The sequence below is a fragment of the Scomber japonicus genome, chromosome 2 (assembly GCF_027409825.1).
Source record: "Scomber japonicus isolate fScoJap1 chromosome 2, fScoJap1.pri, whole genome shotgun sequence".
Taxonomy (NCBI): Eukaryota; Metazoa; Chordata; class Actinopteri; order Scombriformes; family Scombridae; genus Scomber; species Scomber japonicus.
In genome coordinates this window covers 16906320-16924567 of record NC_070579.1, presented here as the reverse complement: position 1 = coordinate 16924567, position 18248 = coordinate 16906320, and the positions used below count along the sequence as shown (strand labels likewise).

The 18248-nt window shown below is 37.8% G+C and overlaps 2 protein-coding genes across 3 annotated transcripts; both read left to right on the top strand.

Moving 5' to 3' along the window:
• The first annotated feature begins 1489 nt into the window (after window positions 1-1489).
• si:dkey-31c13.1 (uncharacterized protein LOC100002197 homolog) lies at window positions 1490-6461 on the top strand. 2 transcript variants are annotated; one of them, XM_053332971.1, is made up of 9 exons: window positions 1490-1764; window positions 1981-2132; window positions 2618-2734; window positions 2966-3118; window positions 3638-3816; window positions 3996-4201; window positions 4415-4653; window positions 4872-5047; window positions 5510-6461. In XM_053332971.1, exons 1-9 carry the CDS (start codon window positions 1623-1625, stop codon window positions 6366-6368), a joined length of 2223 nt encoding a protein of 740 aa, XP_053188946.1. In that variant the 5' UTR covers window positions 1490-1622; the 3' UTR covers window positions 6369-6461. The 2 variants fall into 2 exon arrangements, with proteins under 2 accessions (XP_053188946.1, XP_053188956.1); XM_053332981.1 differs by having other exon boundaries at window positions 5401-5598.
• Window positions 6462-8763: 2302 nt separating this feature from the next.
• Window positions 8764-17003, top strand: pkd2 (polycystic kidney disease 2). The gene is made up of 15 exons (XM_053330914.1): window positions 8764-9387; window positions 10308-10421; window positions 11635-11768; window positions 11870-12120; window positions 12284-12508; window positions 13436-13664; window positions 13755-13925; window positions 14014-14195; window positions 14279-14399; window positions 14506-14604; window positions 14720-14841; window positions 14958-15075; window positions 15226-15389; window positions 15787-15934; window positions 16053-17003. Exons 1-15 carry the CDS (start codon window positions 8961-8963, stop codon window positions 16257-16259), a joined length of 2712 nt encoding a protein of 903 aa, XP_053186889.1. The 5' UTR covers window positions 8764-8960; the 3' UTR covers window positions 16260-17003.
• Window positions 17004-18248: the final 1245 nt, after the last annotated feature.

Sequence of the window (18248 nt, the reverse complement as noted above, 5' to 3'; positions counted from 1 at the left end):
CCATCGCCGCGGCTCAGCCAATCAGGTGTTTACACTGGGCAACATAAATTATGACGTCAGCAAATAACCCCCTTCTTCCTCCCCTTCCCTCCTCCTCCTCCCCCGCAACTTTCTACTAATGCTGGGTCATGTCTAGTTTGAAAACCATAAATGATAAATAAACTAAATAAATAAATAAATAACAAACAATAATAAATAATACGCTTTATTAATATAGCACCTTTAAAAAACGAGTTTACAAAGTGCTTCACAAACTTTTTACTTTCCTTTGACTTCCTCAGACACTGATTTCCTTTTAATGGTTAATGGAAGCCTATATGAATGAAGTGGTCTTATTCTCCTTAAGCTTATTCTGTTTAAAAGATATGGACCATCAGAATATGTCTTGTGCACTTATGACAACCGTCCCTATCATCACAGGGATGGTAGTCACACACAAGTTTACAAAGTGCTTCACAAACTTTCTACTTTCCTTTGAATTTCTCATATACTGTATCCTGAATAGATTTCCTTTAAACCCTTAAACAGGCAACAGGCACCAGGAGATACATACATGTATACATTTTGTTTAACCCCTTAATAGGGGCAACATATCTTGATGGTGATACAACACATAAACTCCAAAATATAGCCTACTAAAATATTTAAAAAATATATAGTAGGTAATGTAGGCAATCTGTATTTACATGAATTTAAAATGTCTAGTTTCATTGAAATACAACAACTTAACACATCTCCTGCACCAAGATAACATAAACAGGAAAAATCATGCTTACAGGTGCCTTTTTTAAACTTATATAACAATATTGTGGAGTTTAACCTCTCTGACTGCCTTGAGCTTCACATCTGGAGGAGTCTGGCCTTTGATCATCTTCCTGAAAAAAATCCTGGTCATTTAGCATCTAAAAAGAAAGAAAGCACTAGGTATATCACACCATATAATGCCAACATGTGACAACCAACCCTGAAGAGACTGTGACAAGCACCAGCAAAGCTAACAACCACATGCTGTAGCGTATAAGAAAACAACCTATGTAAACTATTGCTTTATCTTCATACTTTTTAATGGTAAAGAAGGTTTAAGGTTTTATTATAAATCCATTGTGTAAAAGCCTAGAAGAGAACGATGGAAGGACCTATTTTTTAACATGCACATTTAATTTTATTGCATTGTATGAGACTACTGCAAACATTAGTTAGTAGTAGTGATTTATTATGGTCCTTATTAACAACTTTCCAAAAAAAATGCACATAGGAATATATAAATAACAATAAGGAATTAGATCAAAAGGGAAACAAAAATATTACAGACAGTCAGATAGACAGATAGATAGAAAGATAGGTAGGAAGATAGATAGTACTGTCAATAATGTTACATTCCAGCAGGTGGCGGAATGCAACACTGTCCACTCGCCATGAAACAAAGAGAAGAAGAAGAGGAGGAGGAGGAGGAAGAAGAAGAAGAAGAAAAACAGAGGAAGACGACGAAGAAGAAGTGGCTCTAAATGGTAACCCTGGATTTGCGAAACTCCCCATTGGTGCACTTGTTTCCGCTCAGTATCGCTTTGCTCTGCACCATGGATGTTTAATAACAGATTATAAACTGTGTCTGAGTCGTCAGCATGGCAGATATATCTGTCACATCGGGGGCTGCTTTAAAATTTTCTTGTCATGCCGAGTTTGAAGCACATCGGCGTTTGTACGAGGAGAAAACCAAGACTAAATTTGTCATTTTAAAGAGCGACAAAGTGTTTGGAAAAACTGGTAAGTTTGACAGATAATCAACACTATCAGCCAGCTAGTTTACAGCCAGCTGTTTGAAGTAGTTATACATCACTCTTCTTGCATTCAACTAAAGTTAAGGTTGGCTAATTAGATAGCTACAATAGTTGTTATTTGCTACCAGTGTTTGTCTGCACAGTGTTTGTATTGCTCCTTCTCTCCAAAGACAAATCAGAGGTAATTTCTCTCTGTTCACAGACTTGAATGTAACGGGGAAGGCTATCCACTGGCATCTAAAGACCGTCCCGTATGATGGCACGCCTTTTGTTGTGCTCGGCACTAAAACCTTCATCTGCCACCAGGGGCGAGATAAACATGCCGCTTATAAAAGAAAGAGAGAAGAGAAACTGGTAAGAAGTCCTCACTCACTATCACGTTAGTTTACCAGGAATTAGTCCACAGCTGAGCCCGACCGATGCCTGATATTGGCCTATCACAGATATATCTGTGTCAATTTATATGTTGTCCTATAAGCAATAAATACAGTAAGGTTTATTAAAATATCATACCTCCATTACTATGTCGCAAGTGCTTGATAACCACATTTGAGGGATCCTTGCAAAAATGTGTCTATGTAATTATTCTTTATGTGTGTTTGTTTTTTCCCAATAAACCTCACACACCCCTGACCTGCACAATTTCACAAACTGCACTTTAATACTACTTATTGGCATTTCCTGCATCTTTCTGATGCACTGGGTTGAAAACTATCCTAAACACTAAAGTTGTAGCCTACATGTTAAATTTAATTATGGAAAGTTATGGTTTTGGTGTTGGACTCCGTCTTTGGATAACACTGACTGTATAAATGCTATCCAACAATGATTTCTTTTAGGCACAGCATCACAAAGAAGACCCAGAGTTTGCAGAGACCAGAATACAGACCACAAAAAAAACTGGTTGTCCTGCAGCCATATATGTAGTGCATATATGTAGATTTCCTGATTATAAGGTGAGATACTATGTAATGTAGATTGCTATTATGTCTTGTGAAAGACAGTATTTCAAATATTCCTGTGCATTCTGTATATCCAGCCTTGGTTTTCAACTGCCTTTATTCACTGAATCACGGTTATTTTTCCGTTTTTACCTTAGCAGACCATATTTGCAATGTCCTTGCATACTAAACAATGACAAAAGATCGAATAGAATTGAGTTCTAGTTCTGAGTTTTGTGTTTCTAGATATACGAGGACACCCCATATCAGAGGCGAGAGAAATCGTCAGCTGTGAGAAAAATGCTAAGAGGAGACCCGTCACATGTCAAAACAGAGCAGCTGTTCACTGCTTATTTCCCACATGTGACGGAGCATAAAAACCACCCCATTGTTGGAAAGGTTTGTTTCTATGCTGGTCTTGACCATATATGTTCTGGCTTCGCTTCCCATAGGATTCCTTTGTTATTACTGTATATACAGTTGTTTGGCACTGCTGAATCTCATGGCAAGCAGGACAAGGTATACTTATATCAAATACCTGTTTTTTTTACTGAGGATATTGCTGTTAATGCCAGTTTGATCAGCTTGAACTTGTAGGCAGCAGAAGTGTGTGAGCCCATTGATGTTAGTATTGAAAAAGCACATAAGAGAGGCTGAAACTGGTAGTCTCAAGGGAGGTGCATGGGGCTCCAGTCTCCCTTTTGCTACTTGGAGAAGGTTCTGTCCTCTAGATAAGGACATCTACAACATTATGCAAAAAGTAAAGACAGGGTCAAGAAAGATTTGTGTCTAGATGGTAACCCTGGATTTGTGAAACTCTCACACATGAGCACTTGATTGAGCCCTGCACTCTGCATGGGTGTATATGTAGTGCAGGACTATTCTATACAAGTTACATTTGGCCTTCATATGTTTCAGGACCTTGTGGAGTCATGGAGGCAAGAGGGATATGTTATTGAGTACAGACCTGCTCAGGAGAAGGAAGATGGCACTGTTGAGAAGTTGCTCCTTTGTTTGCAGACCCCATGGCAGAAGAGGCTTTTGCTGTTGTATGGGCAGCAAATGTGTTTGCTCGATGCAACGTATCGTACAAGCAAGTAATGTAATGATTTTATCTTCATTAGGTTGTTTTGTATTCATCATTTATCTTCAAATCTGCAGGACTGTTCTGCTAAAATGTTAATGTGTTGTTTATTTGTGATTACTGAATCCATTTCAAAATGTTAGTGGTGAACTTAAGAATGTGTAATACTGATCTATTTCATTTGTCTCTTAGGTATTCAGTATACCTCTTCTTCCTCTATGTGAGGACTAATGTAAGTTACATTGTGGTTGGAGTCTTCGTCATTCAGTCTCAAAAGAAGGAGGACATCAGAGAGGCATTGGAGGTGTTCAAAAAGTGGAATGCCGACTGGAATCCGTCCCACTTCATGAGTGATTTCTGTGAGGCAGAAATTGGGGCTCTTGAAGAGGTATTCAAGGGTAAGTATTTAAATCATTTGATTACTAAAGTCCTTCTTTTTTTAAAGAAATATTAACTTTGGCTTAGTGGATCACATGCAACACATTTTCTTTATTTTTCCTGGTAAGGTACAGTCAATGTTATTGTGAAATATAGTGGGGAATAAAACTGTAATTGAATAAGTCAGTTTATGATCAACAAGACTGACAATCGTGTACCTCTGCTATTCTTAGATAGCAAAGTGTCCCTCTGCGATTTTCATCGAGAGAACGCATGGATTGAATGGACTAGAAAAAAGGATCATGGAGTGACGTGTGAGGAGGAAGTTTTGAAAATGCTTCGGGCCATTGCAGACTGTGAGACAGCTGAAGAATTTGAAAACAGCACCCTCTTCCTCAAACAGCACCCTGTCTGGCAGACAAACGAGAGGCTGAGAAGATGGTTCTCCACTAAATGGCTTAACCAAACAGAGGTGTGTGTGTACATTTCTAGATCATAGCTGTCCTCTTTTGTTCCTGCACAGCAAAATGCTAAAAAGCTTGAAACATTTTAGGCCAGTCCACCTTTTAAAGGTTGAAGATGAAACCTGTTTTGTGTTTTATAGCACTGTAGTGCAAATATTCACCTTGAATTCCTCATGAATATGATTGTAATACGATTGTGTAACCTTGTATGTATGTCCTCAATTAGAGATGGGTTAATGTATTCAAGAATGATGACCTAAAAGTGGCTCTCTACACAAACAATGGAGTTGAGAGACAAAACGAGATGTTCAGACACTCGTACCTGAAAGGCTACAAGAACTGCAGTCTCAGTGAGACCATCATGGTTATTGTGCAGGATTTCCTGCCAAGATCTTATCAAAGGTAAGAATACTAAAGAGCCAACAAACCAAAGACAGAAAACCAAAATGAACTTTAAAACATAAATGAAGTGTTAGGCTCCTGTTTTTGCTTGTTGTTAAGTTGAATAAATGTAAGGGATTACACTATATCCTCTAACCCTTTAGTAACAATAATTTAAAGGAGTAGTGTAAGATTTAGTGACATCCAACTAAAAAACATATATAAATACATATATATCCAGCACACTAGATTTGAAATTAAATGATTTAGTTTAAGTACAGAATTAGTATGACAGTATTTACAGCCAGGTCATATGAGTATTATAGAAACTGTCATATTAAGTCTGTACTTAAAACTCAATCATTTAATTTCAGATCCAGTATGCTGGAGGACAGAGACAAAATAGTTATTGTCCAAATACATATGGACCTAACCATCTATAATGTGGTATGAAGAATTAATTCAATCTTTATCTGCTCACAGATACATTGAATTGAACGTAAAATGTTCAAGTGATTACCAGGTATACAGCCAGAATGTGCCACCATACCTCAAAGACAAACCACAAATTGTGGCTGAGCACATCATGACAAGGCACCAGGAGTCACTGATGTTCACAGAGGGCCAAGTAACATCTGCAGGGGAGGCCAGCTTCAAAGTCAACTGTCAGACGACGTCACAACAGTACAGTGTGTCCTTTGGATCGGAGAGTCGGATGCCATCGTGTACATGTAAAGACTGGCAGAAAAACCTGCTCCCATGTAAGCACTTCTGTGCAGTGTTTAACCTGGAACCTGGCTGGAGTTGGGATAGTCTCTGCCTTGCATACAGAGAGAACCCTCTGTTCATGCTTGATGAGGTATGCCTCAAGAACTCTATTGACAGCTCAGGTACCTCGGTACCATCATATACAGGCTGCCACTCTACAGTGACCAACGTCTGTGATTCTGAGCAACAAACCTATGCAGGCTGCCACTCTGCAGAATCATCCTCCAGCTCCACAGTCCTCACCAACCCCAGTACAAAAACATGGAAGCGCCAGAAGTGTAGTGCTCTGTTAAAAGAACTGACAGACAAGGTGTACCACCTCCAAGACGAAAGCTGCATGGACAGGATGATAGAGAAATTAGAGGGCCTTCTAGAGGACGTCAAACAAAACACTCCGAATGATGGCTCCCTTGTCCTGTTGTACACACCCCTAGTTAAGAGGAGAAGTTCAGGGGCTGCCGAGCACGCCAAACCTCTGAAGAAGCCCAGAAGAAAGCTGCCATTATCTGGCGGAGTTGGGCACTGCACAGACATAGCTACAACAAAGACACATATATCAGTTAATCTACAATAACAATAATGTTACATGTTGAAACATTAGAGTTTTCTCTGAGTTCTTGTTTCATCTCATTGCAGAGATGATTGATGTTCATATTTTGTACATACTTTTTCCACATTTGTATTAATGTTATGTTAACGGTGCGTGTGTGGGGTCATGTATATAATTAAACATCAAATGATCAACTTGTTTATATTGTTGCTGTATTGTAATGTCTGTGTCTGAATTACTTTTTAGACTTTATATTCTCTTAGGCTATACATAAAGACAAACAAGCAATATGTTATATGGTAACACATTTTTTTTTAAAAAAGAACATTTATAATAACACAATCTTATCAGATGGGGGTGCATCGTCTAATTTGTATCAGTTTAGGGGTCCTTGGCATGAAAAGTTTGAAAACCACTGAAATAGCCTACCTTGACAATTGAAATAACAAAAACAGAGCCACAGAGGTCACTTGTTTTTTCAGAGTAGTGATTTGATATTTTCCAAAATCACTGGAGTGCTCTATTAGCATAAGGCAAACTATCTTATGGTAATTTTATGTTTCCTATATTGTGAAACAGGAATGCAGGATATGAGTTTCTTTTTACATAAATGTCACTGAGGTTTTGAGTAATCAATGTTAAAATCAAAATGTCAGGTTAATTAAACGTTTCTGAAACTTTCATATGACCTATGGAGTCTTATGCAGTATAAAAAGCAGGCAAATTTAATGGACTATCCATCTATAAAGTGTTGTAGGTGCTTCAGGCTTCAACAAATCAAGATATTGAGCACCACTGAGTGGACTAAAAAGCTTTGTGTCTTACACTTTTGGTTCAGAATAAAAACACTTTTCTCTTGACCAAATGCATAATCAACCAATCATTTTGGCCATAGAAATATTATCAAATGAAATAAAAACATTATCAACATAGAATAGATCTGTTTATATATTCTGTTGCTTTGGTGAAAAAAAGTTGAATATGAGAGAACATGGCCCTTATCTAATAATTAATAAAGGGATATGATACATTTTCTATGAACAAGGCTATCTTTGACAACCTTTTTTTTTTTTAATTGATAAAAACAATTAACAAACACATTTGTATTTAGTTCAGTGCTCAGTTTAGTGCTCTAAAATATCAACTTGAATGACTTCACATAGAAACTTAAATGTAGAGACCAGAGGGTGACTTTATTTTGAGATATTAGCAGTTTGGAAATCTCCATTTAGTTTCCCGTTTTCCCACTAGTACATCTTATTTTTGGTTCACAATGCACCTTTCTACCTTTCTAAAATATATCATCATTGTTATATATCACATTCTGTATTTCCAAGTGACTTTATTATCAGTAGAATTAGTATATCTAGTTTCCATGCTAAGTCAGTGCATAGCCTACGAATGGTACAGGGAAGTAATTTTAACATTTTTTGGTTGTTATGACTGAAAAACTGGACATTTCATAAACCAAGCTAGATGAAGTTGTGGTTTTGTTTGCCCATTTTACTCCTTCCAATAACCTTTTTCATCAGAGTTTCAAGGTGCAAAACTTTGCAATTTTTTTTTTTTTAATTGGTAAGTAAAACTGCCTATAATAGGTCTATGACTGATATAATTATATGTTATATAAGTCCCATATATTTCCCTTTTGATGTCACTTGTTTTTTTTGCATGTGGAGCACAGATTTAACAGACTGGCCTCAATGTTGCCTTAGTAAAAGCGCCTTGTTGTCATAGCAACCGCTGAGTCAAACACACAGAGGTTATGTAACTTATTATTCATGCAAATATAAGCTATACTAAACATTTTCAAGCAAATACAGGGTTTATATGTCGTTAGTAAACACAAATAATTTCAAAATATGGCTTTAAAACATTTAAAGGAAAACTATTTCTTACTGTGGCAGAATTGTGATTGTTTTTAAAATCAACAAAGACTATCTCAAACCTGTAAAGCCATTAAATTAAAAGCAAACTTTTAATAATAACACGTGAAGAAAGGTGATTTTTACAGAATATACAGCTACTTTCCATCCTTTATTGCGACGCCATCACTTTTTGTAATGTAACCTGAGTCCTGGACAAATGATGAGGGAACAGTTCAGGAACAAGATGGCTGTCCTGGGACGACAACACTATCTGTCTCTTTTCACTTAAAAACACGGATTTTTTTTGACGCAGTTGTCAACTTTTAAGTAAATAGCTTTGTAGTTAGCGAACAACTTTAAACGCTTTAAAGGCATCGTTTCTTTTAGTATACCGGAAGCCATTTTGGAGACAAACTTAGAGGAAAGTTTTCTTTAAGGGACTTTTTTTTAATCGTGTAAGGAGATCGTGAAAAACACTAAAGGTTACGTGAGTTATGCGGAGAAAATCCTTATTTAAATGGTTTTATTGTGTTTTTTACATAACACTATAGTGTACAGTTTTACCTTATTAAATTAGCTATTTTTAAAAACTTTCCTAATTTGGTTGTTTTGGTGCGTTTACAGCTCGTTATCTCTGACGCCAAAATGCTTCAGCCATTATAATTCAACATTTTAACAGGTTTTAAGAGTTTCTGGGATAAATTCTTACATATGATCCGCACCAAATAAAAAAAAAGCCAACTGGACCATGAGTTCATCCCGAGTGGGACCGCAGCAGCCCCCGCAGAGCCAGGCTGGCAGGTCGGCCCACAGACTGGACACCAGTGAGGGGATAGAGATGGAGAACATCCAGCATCAAGACCTGGGGCTCGGAGGGGTCATAGGTACTCCATCACCTCCGTCCAGACAAGCCTGGAGCAGGGATAACCCGGGGTTTGAGCCCGAGGATGAGATTATGGAAGCAGACTGGCCTCCGGCTAGTCCCGGGAGGAGGTCCGTGTCCACGGCCTCCAGCAGCAGCTGCAGCAGCGGCCTGGGGAGCTACACCGGCGCTGGCAGCAGCACCCACATCCCCCGAGGAGGAGGGCTGTACCCGACCCCGACTGTGGATGCACAGCAGCAAGACAGACATGAGTACTCCAACTGTATGAAGAAGATCCTCCATAAAATCAGAAGTAAGTCAAAGTCACATTTTTTTAAATCTGTGTAGCACTTGTCATACTCAGTGCCAGTTCAGGGTACTAAACATCAGCATGACAGCAATTGGTGATCATGGTGACATTGTGGCAAAGGAAAACTTAAAAATGCAGAAACACAAATAGAACACACACATATCAGATCATGGTCACTTTTGGGGACATTACATAGACTTAAAATCATTTATCTGAGACTTACCCAAGCCCTATCACTACTACATACACCCAACTGGACACGTTTTGTCCCCAATTAACTGGTCCTAAGTGTGAAATATGTCACCATAATAGTTTAAGACAGACCACACACACACACACACACACACACACACACACACACACACACACACACACACACACACACACACACACACAAAATAGTAATAATAGGAAAGTTGTAAATCTGTTGTCCAGCCACACAGTTAGGTAAGAAATTTGCTAGTTATATGGTTATAGGCCCCTTTATACATTTCTGCCTCACTGCACAATGGGCCAGCATATTTATATTTATGTATGCCACTGATTAAAATGTGCATTTTTTCTGTACTTTAAAATTAGCCATCAAACATGAATATGACTATTTTAGACACTTACTGAAGTTCAAGTTGTCTTTTTTTTATGAGCACTTTTCAAAACCCAGCTAACAAACTGCTGATATAAATAAATATAAAATAAAATCAATTGGCCACACAATTCAGTCAAGTAAAAAACTCAAATTATGATACTGTCCCGTCTCCCAGATAAAGTAAAGATAAAATATTCTAAGAGATTTAAAAAATCTCTAATTTAAATCTTTTGTCACAACACTTACATATTATCTGAATTGGACAAATTAAGACAGAAAGTACTGTAAGTTTTACTGCAATATTTGCCAATGCGCTCTTGAATGGTTTCCTTTGCAGTTCTGTGGGGCACGGAGCTGATGGAGGACAGTGACAGCAGTCGAGAAAGGTACCTCAGGAATGTACTGCGAGAGATGGTCACCTATGTCGCATTCCTCATCACTACTTGTATCTGTAAGTATACACTAAAAAAAACTTTTAAAAAAACGCAATATGACACCAAATTAAAGCACAACATTTGAGAAACTGCAGTTGTTAGAGTAGTGTAGAGTTTTTAGCTTCACTGTTGAAGAATCAGGTTTCAGGCAGTACTTTTTTTTCATTTAAATTGAATGTTCAGGCCAATTACTGAAGATATGCAGACAACTCTCTCCTACAGCAAGGTTCCAAAATATACGTTTTATTTACATTAGGTCATGCACATATTGGTTCCTCTTATTACACAGCCCCTCAGTGTAATAAAAAGTACTGTAATTTCTTGTACAACAGTATCCTATGACAATTAATATGTGGTACATACTGTATATTATTATCAAGTAGTATAATAACTGTGACTCCTACTAGACTCTGCTCCATCTCCATCTAGAACTGTTTCCTTCTTAAAAGTTAAATTTCGTTCTTGATCTTGGAACTATTAGTTTAACAAACAAATTATTACCACTTGTTAGCTTTTTTTGAAGCTCACACTGTGTGTGTATAGATTATTATTATTATTTTTAATATTTTATTATTTTTATTTTATTTATTTTTTGCTATTGTTTTCCTATTCTGTCTTTTTAATTGTCTCAATGTCATTGTAAATGAGAGTCACCCTGTCCTTTCCTATAGCTGAGTCATTTTCCTAACTCGCAGTGTATGCTTAATGGTTTCTGCAGAAAATCAAATCTCCAACACTTATCAGGAGTCTTAAATCCCACCAACAGCACAAATTTTAGATGGCAGAGATGAATCTATGGAAATACCACATTTAAAACGTGTGTGATGAGAAAACTAATGGTTAAGTTTCTGGACTGTCTCATTGCTGCAGTGAAAAATGCCAAATTGTGGTTTCGGGTGGATCAGGAAATGATTTCCTGGCAGACGGGGCAGAGGCTTTTTTTTTTACTTCACTAGTAAAAGCAGTTTCTAGAGCTTCTCCATGTTTATACTGTATGCTGCAGAGGAAAGTAATGCATAGATGGAATAATATTAAGTTTAATGTAATTTTGAGGTTTTTTTGTGTTGATCAAGTCTTTGCAAGGTTATATTGGATGTAAAGAGCACATGTATGTAATCACAAAGCCTTCAGACAATCCTGTATGTAACAAGGTGATGGCAATGATGCTAATAGTATTACTGTCTACATACTCTCATTAATTGTACCTTTATTTTGTGAAATACTTTTCAGTGACCTACGGGATGGTGAGTGCCAATATGTACTACTACACCAAAGTCATGTCTCAGCTTTTCGTGGACACACCCCTGTCTGCTGGAGACCCTTCTACTTTTAGGAGCTTGTCAACAATGGAGGATTTCTGGAAGGTAAACAAGCAACGTTGATCCATGTTGTGGTAAAAATCCCTGGAATTCCTCTTTCTCTTGCCTCTCCTGTGTCATAATCTTGACTGTCCCAAACTCTTCAGTTTTCAGAGGGACCTTTCCTCAACGGCATGTACTGGGAGGTGTGGTACAACAACAAGAGCCTACCAGAGAATCAGAGTCTTATCTACTATGAGAACCTCCTACTTGGTGTGCCACGCCTGCGTCAGGTCAAAGTCCACAACGACTCCTGCTCCATCCATGAAGATCTGAGAGATGAGGTTCAGGACTGCTACAACATGTACACCCCAACCAACGAGGACACCAGACCCTTTGGCCCCAAGAATGCAACTGCGTACGTTAACACATTTCAAATTTATTGATGATTTATGAATGGCCAGAAAGTTATCAAGCAAGTTTTAGAGTATAAGATTGAACTGTATCTTCTGTAGATGTTTATCCTGCAAATAGTGTGTTACCTTCTTCATTCTAACATGTTTCTCATCGTTGTCCGTTAGGTGGGTATATACGACAGAGAGCGATATGAATGGGAGCAGTTACTCGGGTCAGGTATCCAAATATGCAGGTGGAGGATACTACCAAGATCTGTCACGTACGAAAGAGGAGTCAGCAATCCAACTGCAGTTACTCAAAGACAACCTGTGGCTGGACCGGGGCACCAGAGCGGTCTTCCTCGATTTCTCTGTCTACAACGGTAACATCAACCTCTTCTGCATCGCCAGGTGAGAATCAGTCTCAGTAAATGTGTTTACTAAGCAATCTAGATTATTGAAATACAGATTATTTATAGATTTTATCATTATTGATCCAAGACCACATGTTACAACAACAAACATACAGCATATAATGGAATAGATATGAACAATGGCAGCCGGCAGGAATGAAGTGCAACAAAAATGATTTAAACTAAATGACTAAATGATTTCTTTTCTAGTCCCACAGTGGGGAAATGTACATGATTACAGCAACAAGTGGATAGCAAAAAATATTGCATTTTTACATACATACATTTTTGTGATTATGAAGAACACAGACCCTCTAATTTTTGTTCAAGCCTTCATATTTTCAAAGGCCCGTTGGGATTCTGCTGTCACTAACTTAAAAGTTAAGAATTATCCTTTTTTTTTTTTTTTACAATTTTTTAAAATTTAAACTCCTGTGTAAATTCAACTTGAAGATCACACTCTTGGCGACTGTTTGAAATGATTGTTCAATCTCTGTTTGACAGTTAGCTTCAACTAACTGAGGTTGTTTCATTTTTTTTTTTACTGCAACACAGGTTCAGTTACCACAGTGAACTTTGACAATCTGTCATTCTTTTTTTATTCAGTTTTAAAGTGAGAAAACTGCCAAAAACACTCATCACAATTGTTCAGAGCTTAAGATCTTATAATAGTTATAGAATAGTTTTATCTGATAAACAGTTGAAAACTAAAATGTGTTACACGGTATGAAGGAGATAAAAGCTGAAAGCAGTGAAAATATTCCATTTTGGCTCGATAAATGACTTTATTATTGTTATTGCACAATTGTTAATAAGTCATCCTCACTCATTTTTATCCAGAATATTGATTTACAGTGAAGTTGTCAACCAAATATAACAGTGCCAGCATGTTACCACCATTAACACAATTTGATGCATTTGTCAGGTTGTTGGTGGAGTTCCCAGCTACTGGCGGGGTGGTGACCTCCTGGCAGTTCCAAACGGTGCGTCTGATACGATACGCGTCCAGCTGGGACTACTTTGTGGGTTTGTGTGAGGTGGCGTTTTGCCTATTCATCCTCTATTACGTGGTGGAGGAGGTGCTGGAGATCCACATCCACCGGCTGCATTACTTTAAGAGCCTGTGGAACTGTCTCGACGTCCTCATAGTGGCGGTGCGTATGTGATGAAATAGAGACATTTTGGCTAAATGTAATCACTGTTACATTAGAATGATAATTTGATTATTTCTTCTCCTTTTCCAGCTGAGTGTTGTCGCTATCATCATGAACATAACCAGAACAGCCATGGTAGGCAACTTTCTCAAAGGCTTGCTGGAGAACCACACTGCTCACCCCAGCTTTGAGTCTTTGGCCAACCTGCAGGTCCAGTTCAACAACATGGCCGCAATCATCGTCTTTTTTTCCTGGATCAAGGTAGACAATCTTGTTTTTAATCTTGATTCATAATCACTCAAAAACCTAACAACAAACGATTAATATCTTCTCACAATCTCTCTTCAAGCTTTTTAAGTTCATCAACTTCAATAAGACTATGAGTCAGCTGTCCAGCACCATGTCTCGCTGTGCCAAGGACCTTGTGGGTTTTGCCATCATGTTCTTCATCATCTTCCTGGCGTATGCTCAGCTGGCCTACTTGGTGTTTGGAACCCAAGTCAACGATTTCAGCACTTTCCAAGCCAGCATGTAAGAACGTTATATTTTATAGTATAATCCACAAATGTACAAATATTGCTCTTGTTTTGGTTAATTTCCTGTTTCCTGTGTAGTTTTACCCAGTTCCGTATCATCCTGGGAGACTTTGAGTTCTCAGAGATTGAGGAGGCGAACCCAGTGCTCGGACCCATCTACTTCACCACGTTTGTCTTCTTCATTTTCTTCATTCTCATGGTGAGTAGGGTAGTCATGTAAGCATGCTTATTTGTGTTGTTCACGTATTCATGCCATTCACTTTATGCTCCTCATTAACACAGAACACTAATTTCATTATGTATAGAACATGTTCTTGGCCATCATCAATGACACATACTCAGAGGTGAAGGCCGATATGTCCCAGCAGAGGTCTGACATGGAGATGACTGACCTCATTAAGAAGGTATTTGGCTTTAAAAGTGTCTTTGTCTCACTGTCTCGCACAGAAGTTAATATTGTTATCTTAAGATAGTGTTTTTGTAAATGTGTTGTAATTTACTCCTCTGACTCTCCCTCAGGGTTGTAACAAAGCTTTGATGAAGTTGAGACTCAAAAAGACGGCAGTAGACGACATCTCCGACAGTTTGCGTCAGGCAGGGGGCAAATTGAACATTGACGAACTCCGCCAGGATCTAAAAGGGTGACCAGATCTCAAATCTTACTAAAACATGCTGTAAACTATTATGATGAAAATGTAAAGTTATGTATAAAATCCTGCTATCCATCCTGAGTGCATTTTGATCTTTCTTTGCTCAGGAAGGGCCACACAGATGCAGAGATTCAGGCCATTTTTGCCAAGTACGATCACGATGGCGATCAGGAGCTGACGGAGCATGAACATCAACAAATGAGAGACGACTTGGAGAAAGAGAGAGTGAGTGATGAAGCTTGTTCCCTGTCGTAAACAAAAGTCTGGTTTTACTGACTGATTCTGAATAAGAAATGCTGGGAGTGTTTGAGTGTTTTAGCGTACACACAGCCACAACACCTGCACATGCTCAGTGTGTTTCTGCTCGTACGCTAGGAGGACTTGGAGCTGGAACGTAATTCGCTGACTAGACCCAGCAGTGGGCGGAGCTTCCCTCGCACCCAGGACGACTCGGAGGAGGACGACGATGAAGATAGCGGCCACAGCTCACGTCGCCGCGGCAGCAGCTCAGGGGGCGTCTCCTATGAGGAGTTTCAAGTGTATGGCACTGTTATTCTTATAACTCTAAAACTTACGAATCGTCTTGATTGGCCAAGTATGTTTGAACACATAACTAATAATTAAAATTGATTGATATTTATCATAAATTCTGATTCTGATTGGATTCATATTAAGTATAATGTCATTTTTGGAACAAGAGGGACAACAATAAATATAGCCGCACCTCACTTTCAACTGAAATCAAGTTGATGTTTATCCTCTGGTATTGGGGCAAAGCTGAGGGTTGGTAGTTAAAAATAGTGGATTATCTTCTTTTCTTTAATCTTAAATCTCTGTAAGGGTCAAAAGTTATTTTTAGTATTTTAATATGCATGATTCCTAACACTTGTTTACCTATATTATAATAACAAAGATGACAACCTTTTGTTTTCTCAGGCTGGTGAGACGTGTGGACAGGATGGAGCACTCTATTGGCAGCATTGTGTCCAAGATAGACGCTGTGATCGTGAAGCTGGAGACCATGGAGCGAGCTAAACTAAAGAGGAGAGACGTGCTGGGCAGGCTGCTAGATGGAGTCATAGAGGTGAGCAGTGGATGCACATACGTAGATGATGATTATAACCACGCTGAGATACAGTGTGACAGGAAACAGGTAAAAATGTCACCCTGACTCTTAGATTTCATTCGTTTCTGTTTGTCAGGATGAGCGGCTGGGACGGGACACAGACACCCACAGGGAGCAGATGGAGAGGCTGGTTAGGGAGGAGCTGGAGCGGTGGGAGTCTGATGACATGGTCTCACAGGTCAGCCACCCACAGCCAGCCACACCTGTCGGACCCCGGCCCCGCCCCTCCTCTTCACTGTCCACCGACGGCCTTGACACAAGCACAAATGGAAGTCATGTGTGAGGAGTGAAGGCAAGAAACTTTTGGAAAATTTTCTTGAAGGGACAAGTTTTGCAAAACAAAATGAGACACACACCCTGTTGTTTTTGTTTAAATACCTGATGTCCTACAGTGGAGAAGAAATACTCACCTCCAATACTTAAATGCACTGAAAGTGTGAGTGAGGTTCTCCTGCAAGACATCTAAAAGTATTCTTAATCTGTCGAAAGCTAATATCAAGTATTACTTTAAAAGGATGAAAGAAAACAAATGTGTGTAGGAAGAGGTTAAAGAATAATGAAGGATTTATAAAGATTCATCCATTGCAGTATTAGACACAGTATTAAACACAGTACCACAGCCTGCAAGCATATTCAGTTGGTTTGTATCCACAGTACTCAGCATGTGATTTTTGTACTACATGAGAAATACGCTCACTTGCTTCTGATCACTGTATCTACACATCTTTGCATTTCAACACACAATACCAAAAAGGCATTTCTTTGAATGTTATTTTGCTAATTTTGTAAAATCATTTTATTATACAGTAGGTACAAGTGTGGCACACTCTGTCATACATCAATTAAGCTTCAAATTAAATAGCTTACCATTTTATGATACATATTGTAACTTGAAACAAACTTCGATTTGGAGTGCATCTAGTGTTCATGGGAAACCCATGCATTTATATTTTTTCCTGTGCCTTACATTTTTTATAATCTATTTCTTTTTTATGTCTGTTATGCCAAATAAAGTGTTATTAAAATATGAGTCTGTTTTCATTTGTTTTGCTTCTTCTGGTTCGAATTCTTAATTTTTCAGTGAAGTGAAAACAACAATAAATATGAAGCAAACCACAACAACATCTGAAAAATGATCTTCCTTTTTACAACATATTAACATAAATAGTACTACATACAATATACTGTATATTTAGAATGAGTTCCTGATAGTTAATTATATTATGGTTAAAAGTACAGACTGAGTATCTAGATGGACACTAGAAACAGGAGTTAATGTATTTCCTTCTATTGTGATGCTGACAGCCCACATGGGTAGATATAAAGTCTTGTGAAATAATAAATATTTAAAATACAATTTTGAATTTTTCCTAAATTACCAAGCTCAATTATGCAGTATTTTTTTATAGCTGTGGATGTAGACAAGAGGAATCTGTACAAAAATGGGTTGCTGATGTGCAAATGCTGCACTCTTCAATTTATATATTAAGCAAATACTCATCATTTCCCAATCATTATCTGAAAAGTTTCTTGGAAAGCACAATATGATCTCACACTTATGAGATGAAAATGCAGACAAAATTCTGCTATTTCAGTCACTGTATTTAGCCGTATTAAGTTTACACGTTGTTCATTTCCAGGGGAGTTTCTTTGAAAGAAAGGCTCAATTTAGATGGAGATAAATCATTATGTGTATATTATTGCAAATGCTATTCTTGAACTGTATGCTTGCATGTATATTTTCACATTTATGCAACAGCTGTGTAAACCTCCTTGGTCATTATAAGGATATTATGGACCCATAAAATAAAGAGTTACTGGATGACCGCATTCAAAAAAACCCACAAAGACCAAGGTTACGTGAAAATGTTTATACATGTTCTCAAATAGTTGCATCATAATATAAATGTATGTATACAAGTTTTCTTTGGAACAATTGAAAAAGTAAATGCATAAACCATCTACCTGATTTAATCCTACAATACAAAAAAGTAATCACTGTTGAGGTAAAATCAAGAACAATTCAATTCAGTGTAATTTGGAAATTGTGCAAAAGCTGAAAAATATCAAGGCTACAGAAAAGCATACCAAAAAAAAAAAAAGTCTGATTTTAAAACAATACAAATGTAAATATTCATAAATAACCACAGTTACACTTGAAATATAAACCTGTAAGACGCACACATACAGTATATCCATATCAGATGTGAAAATCATGACACTATTATTGTGGTTCATGTTTTCACTTCAGAAAATTCTCTTAGTGCTTTTA

Excerpts from the sequence above, each read along its gene's own strand:
- pkd2 (XM_053330914.1), top strand. The coding sequence starts at position 8,961 with ATGAGTTCATCCCGAGTGGGACCGCAGCAGCCCCCGCAGAGCCAGGCT. Across the intron at positions 9,388-10,307 it reads GATCCTCCATAAAATCAGAA|TTCTGTGGGGCACGGAGCTG; the intron begins GTAAGTCAAAGT and ends TTTCCTTTGCAG. Across the intron at positions 10,422-11,634 it reads CCTCATCACTACTTGTATCT|TGACCTACGGGATGGTGAGT; the intron begins GTAAGTATACAC and ends AATACTTTTCAG.
- si:dkey-31c13.1 (XM_053332971.1), top strand. The coding sequence starts at position 1,623 with ATGGCAGATATATCTGTCACATCGGGGGCTGCTTTAAAATTTTCTTGT. Across the intron at positions 3,119-3,637 it reads ACCACCCCATTGTTGGAAAG|GACCTTGTGGAGTCATGGAG; the intron begins GTTTGTTTCTAT and ends CATATGTTTCAG. Across the intron at positions 5,048-5,509 it reads CTGCCAAGATCTTATCAAAG|ATACATTGAATTGAACGTAA; the intron begins GTAAGAATACTA and ends ATCTGCTCACAG.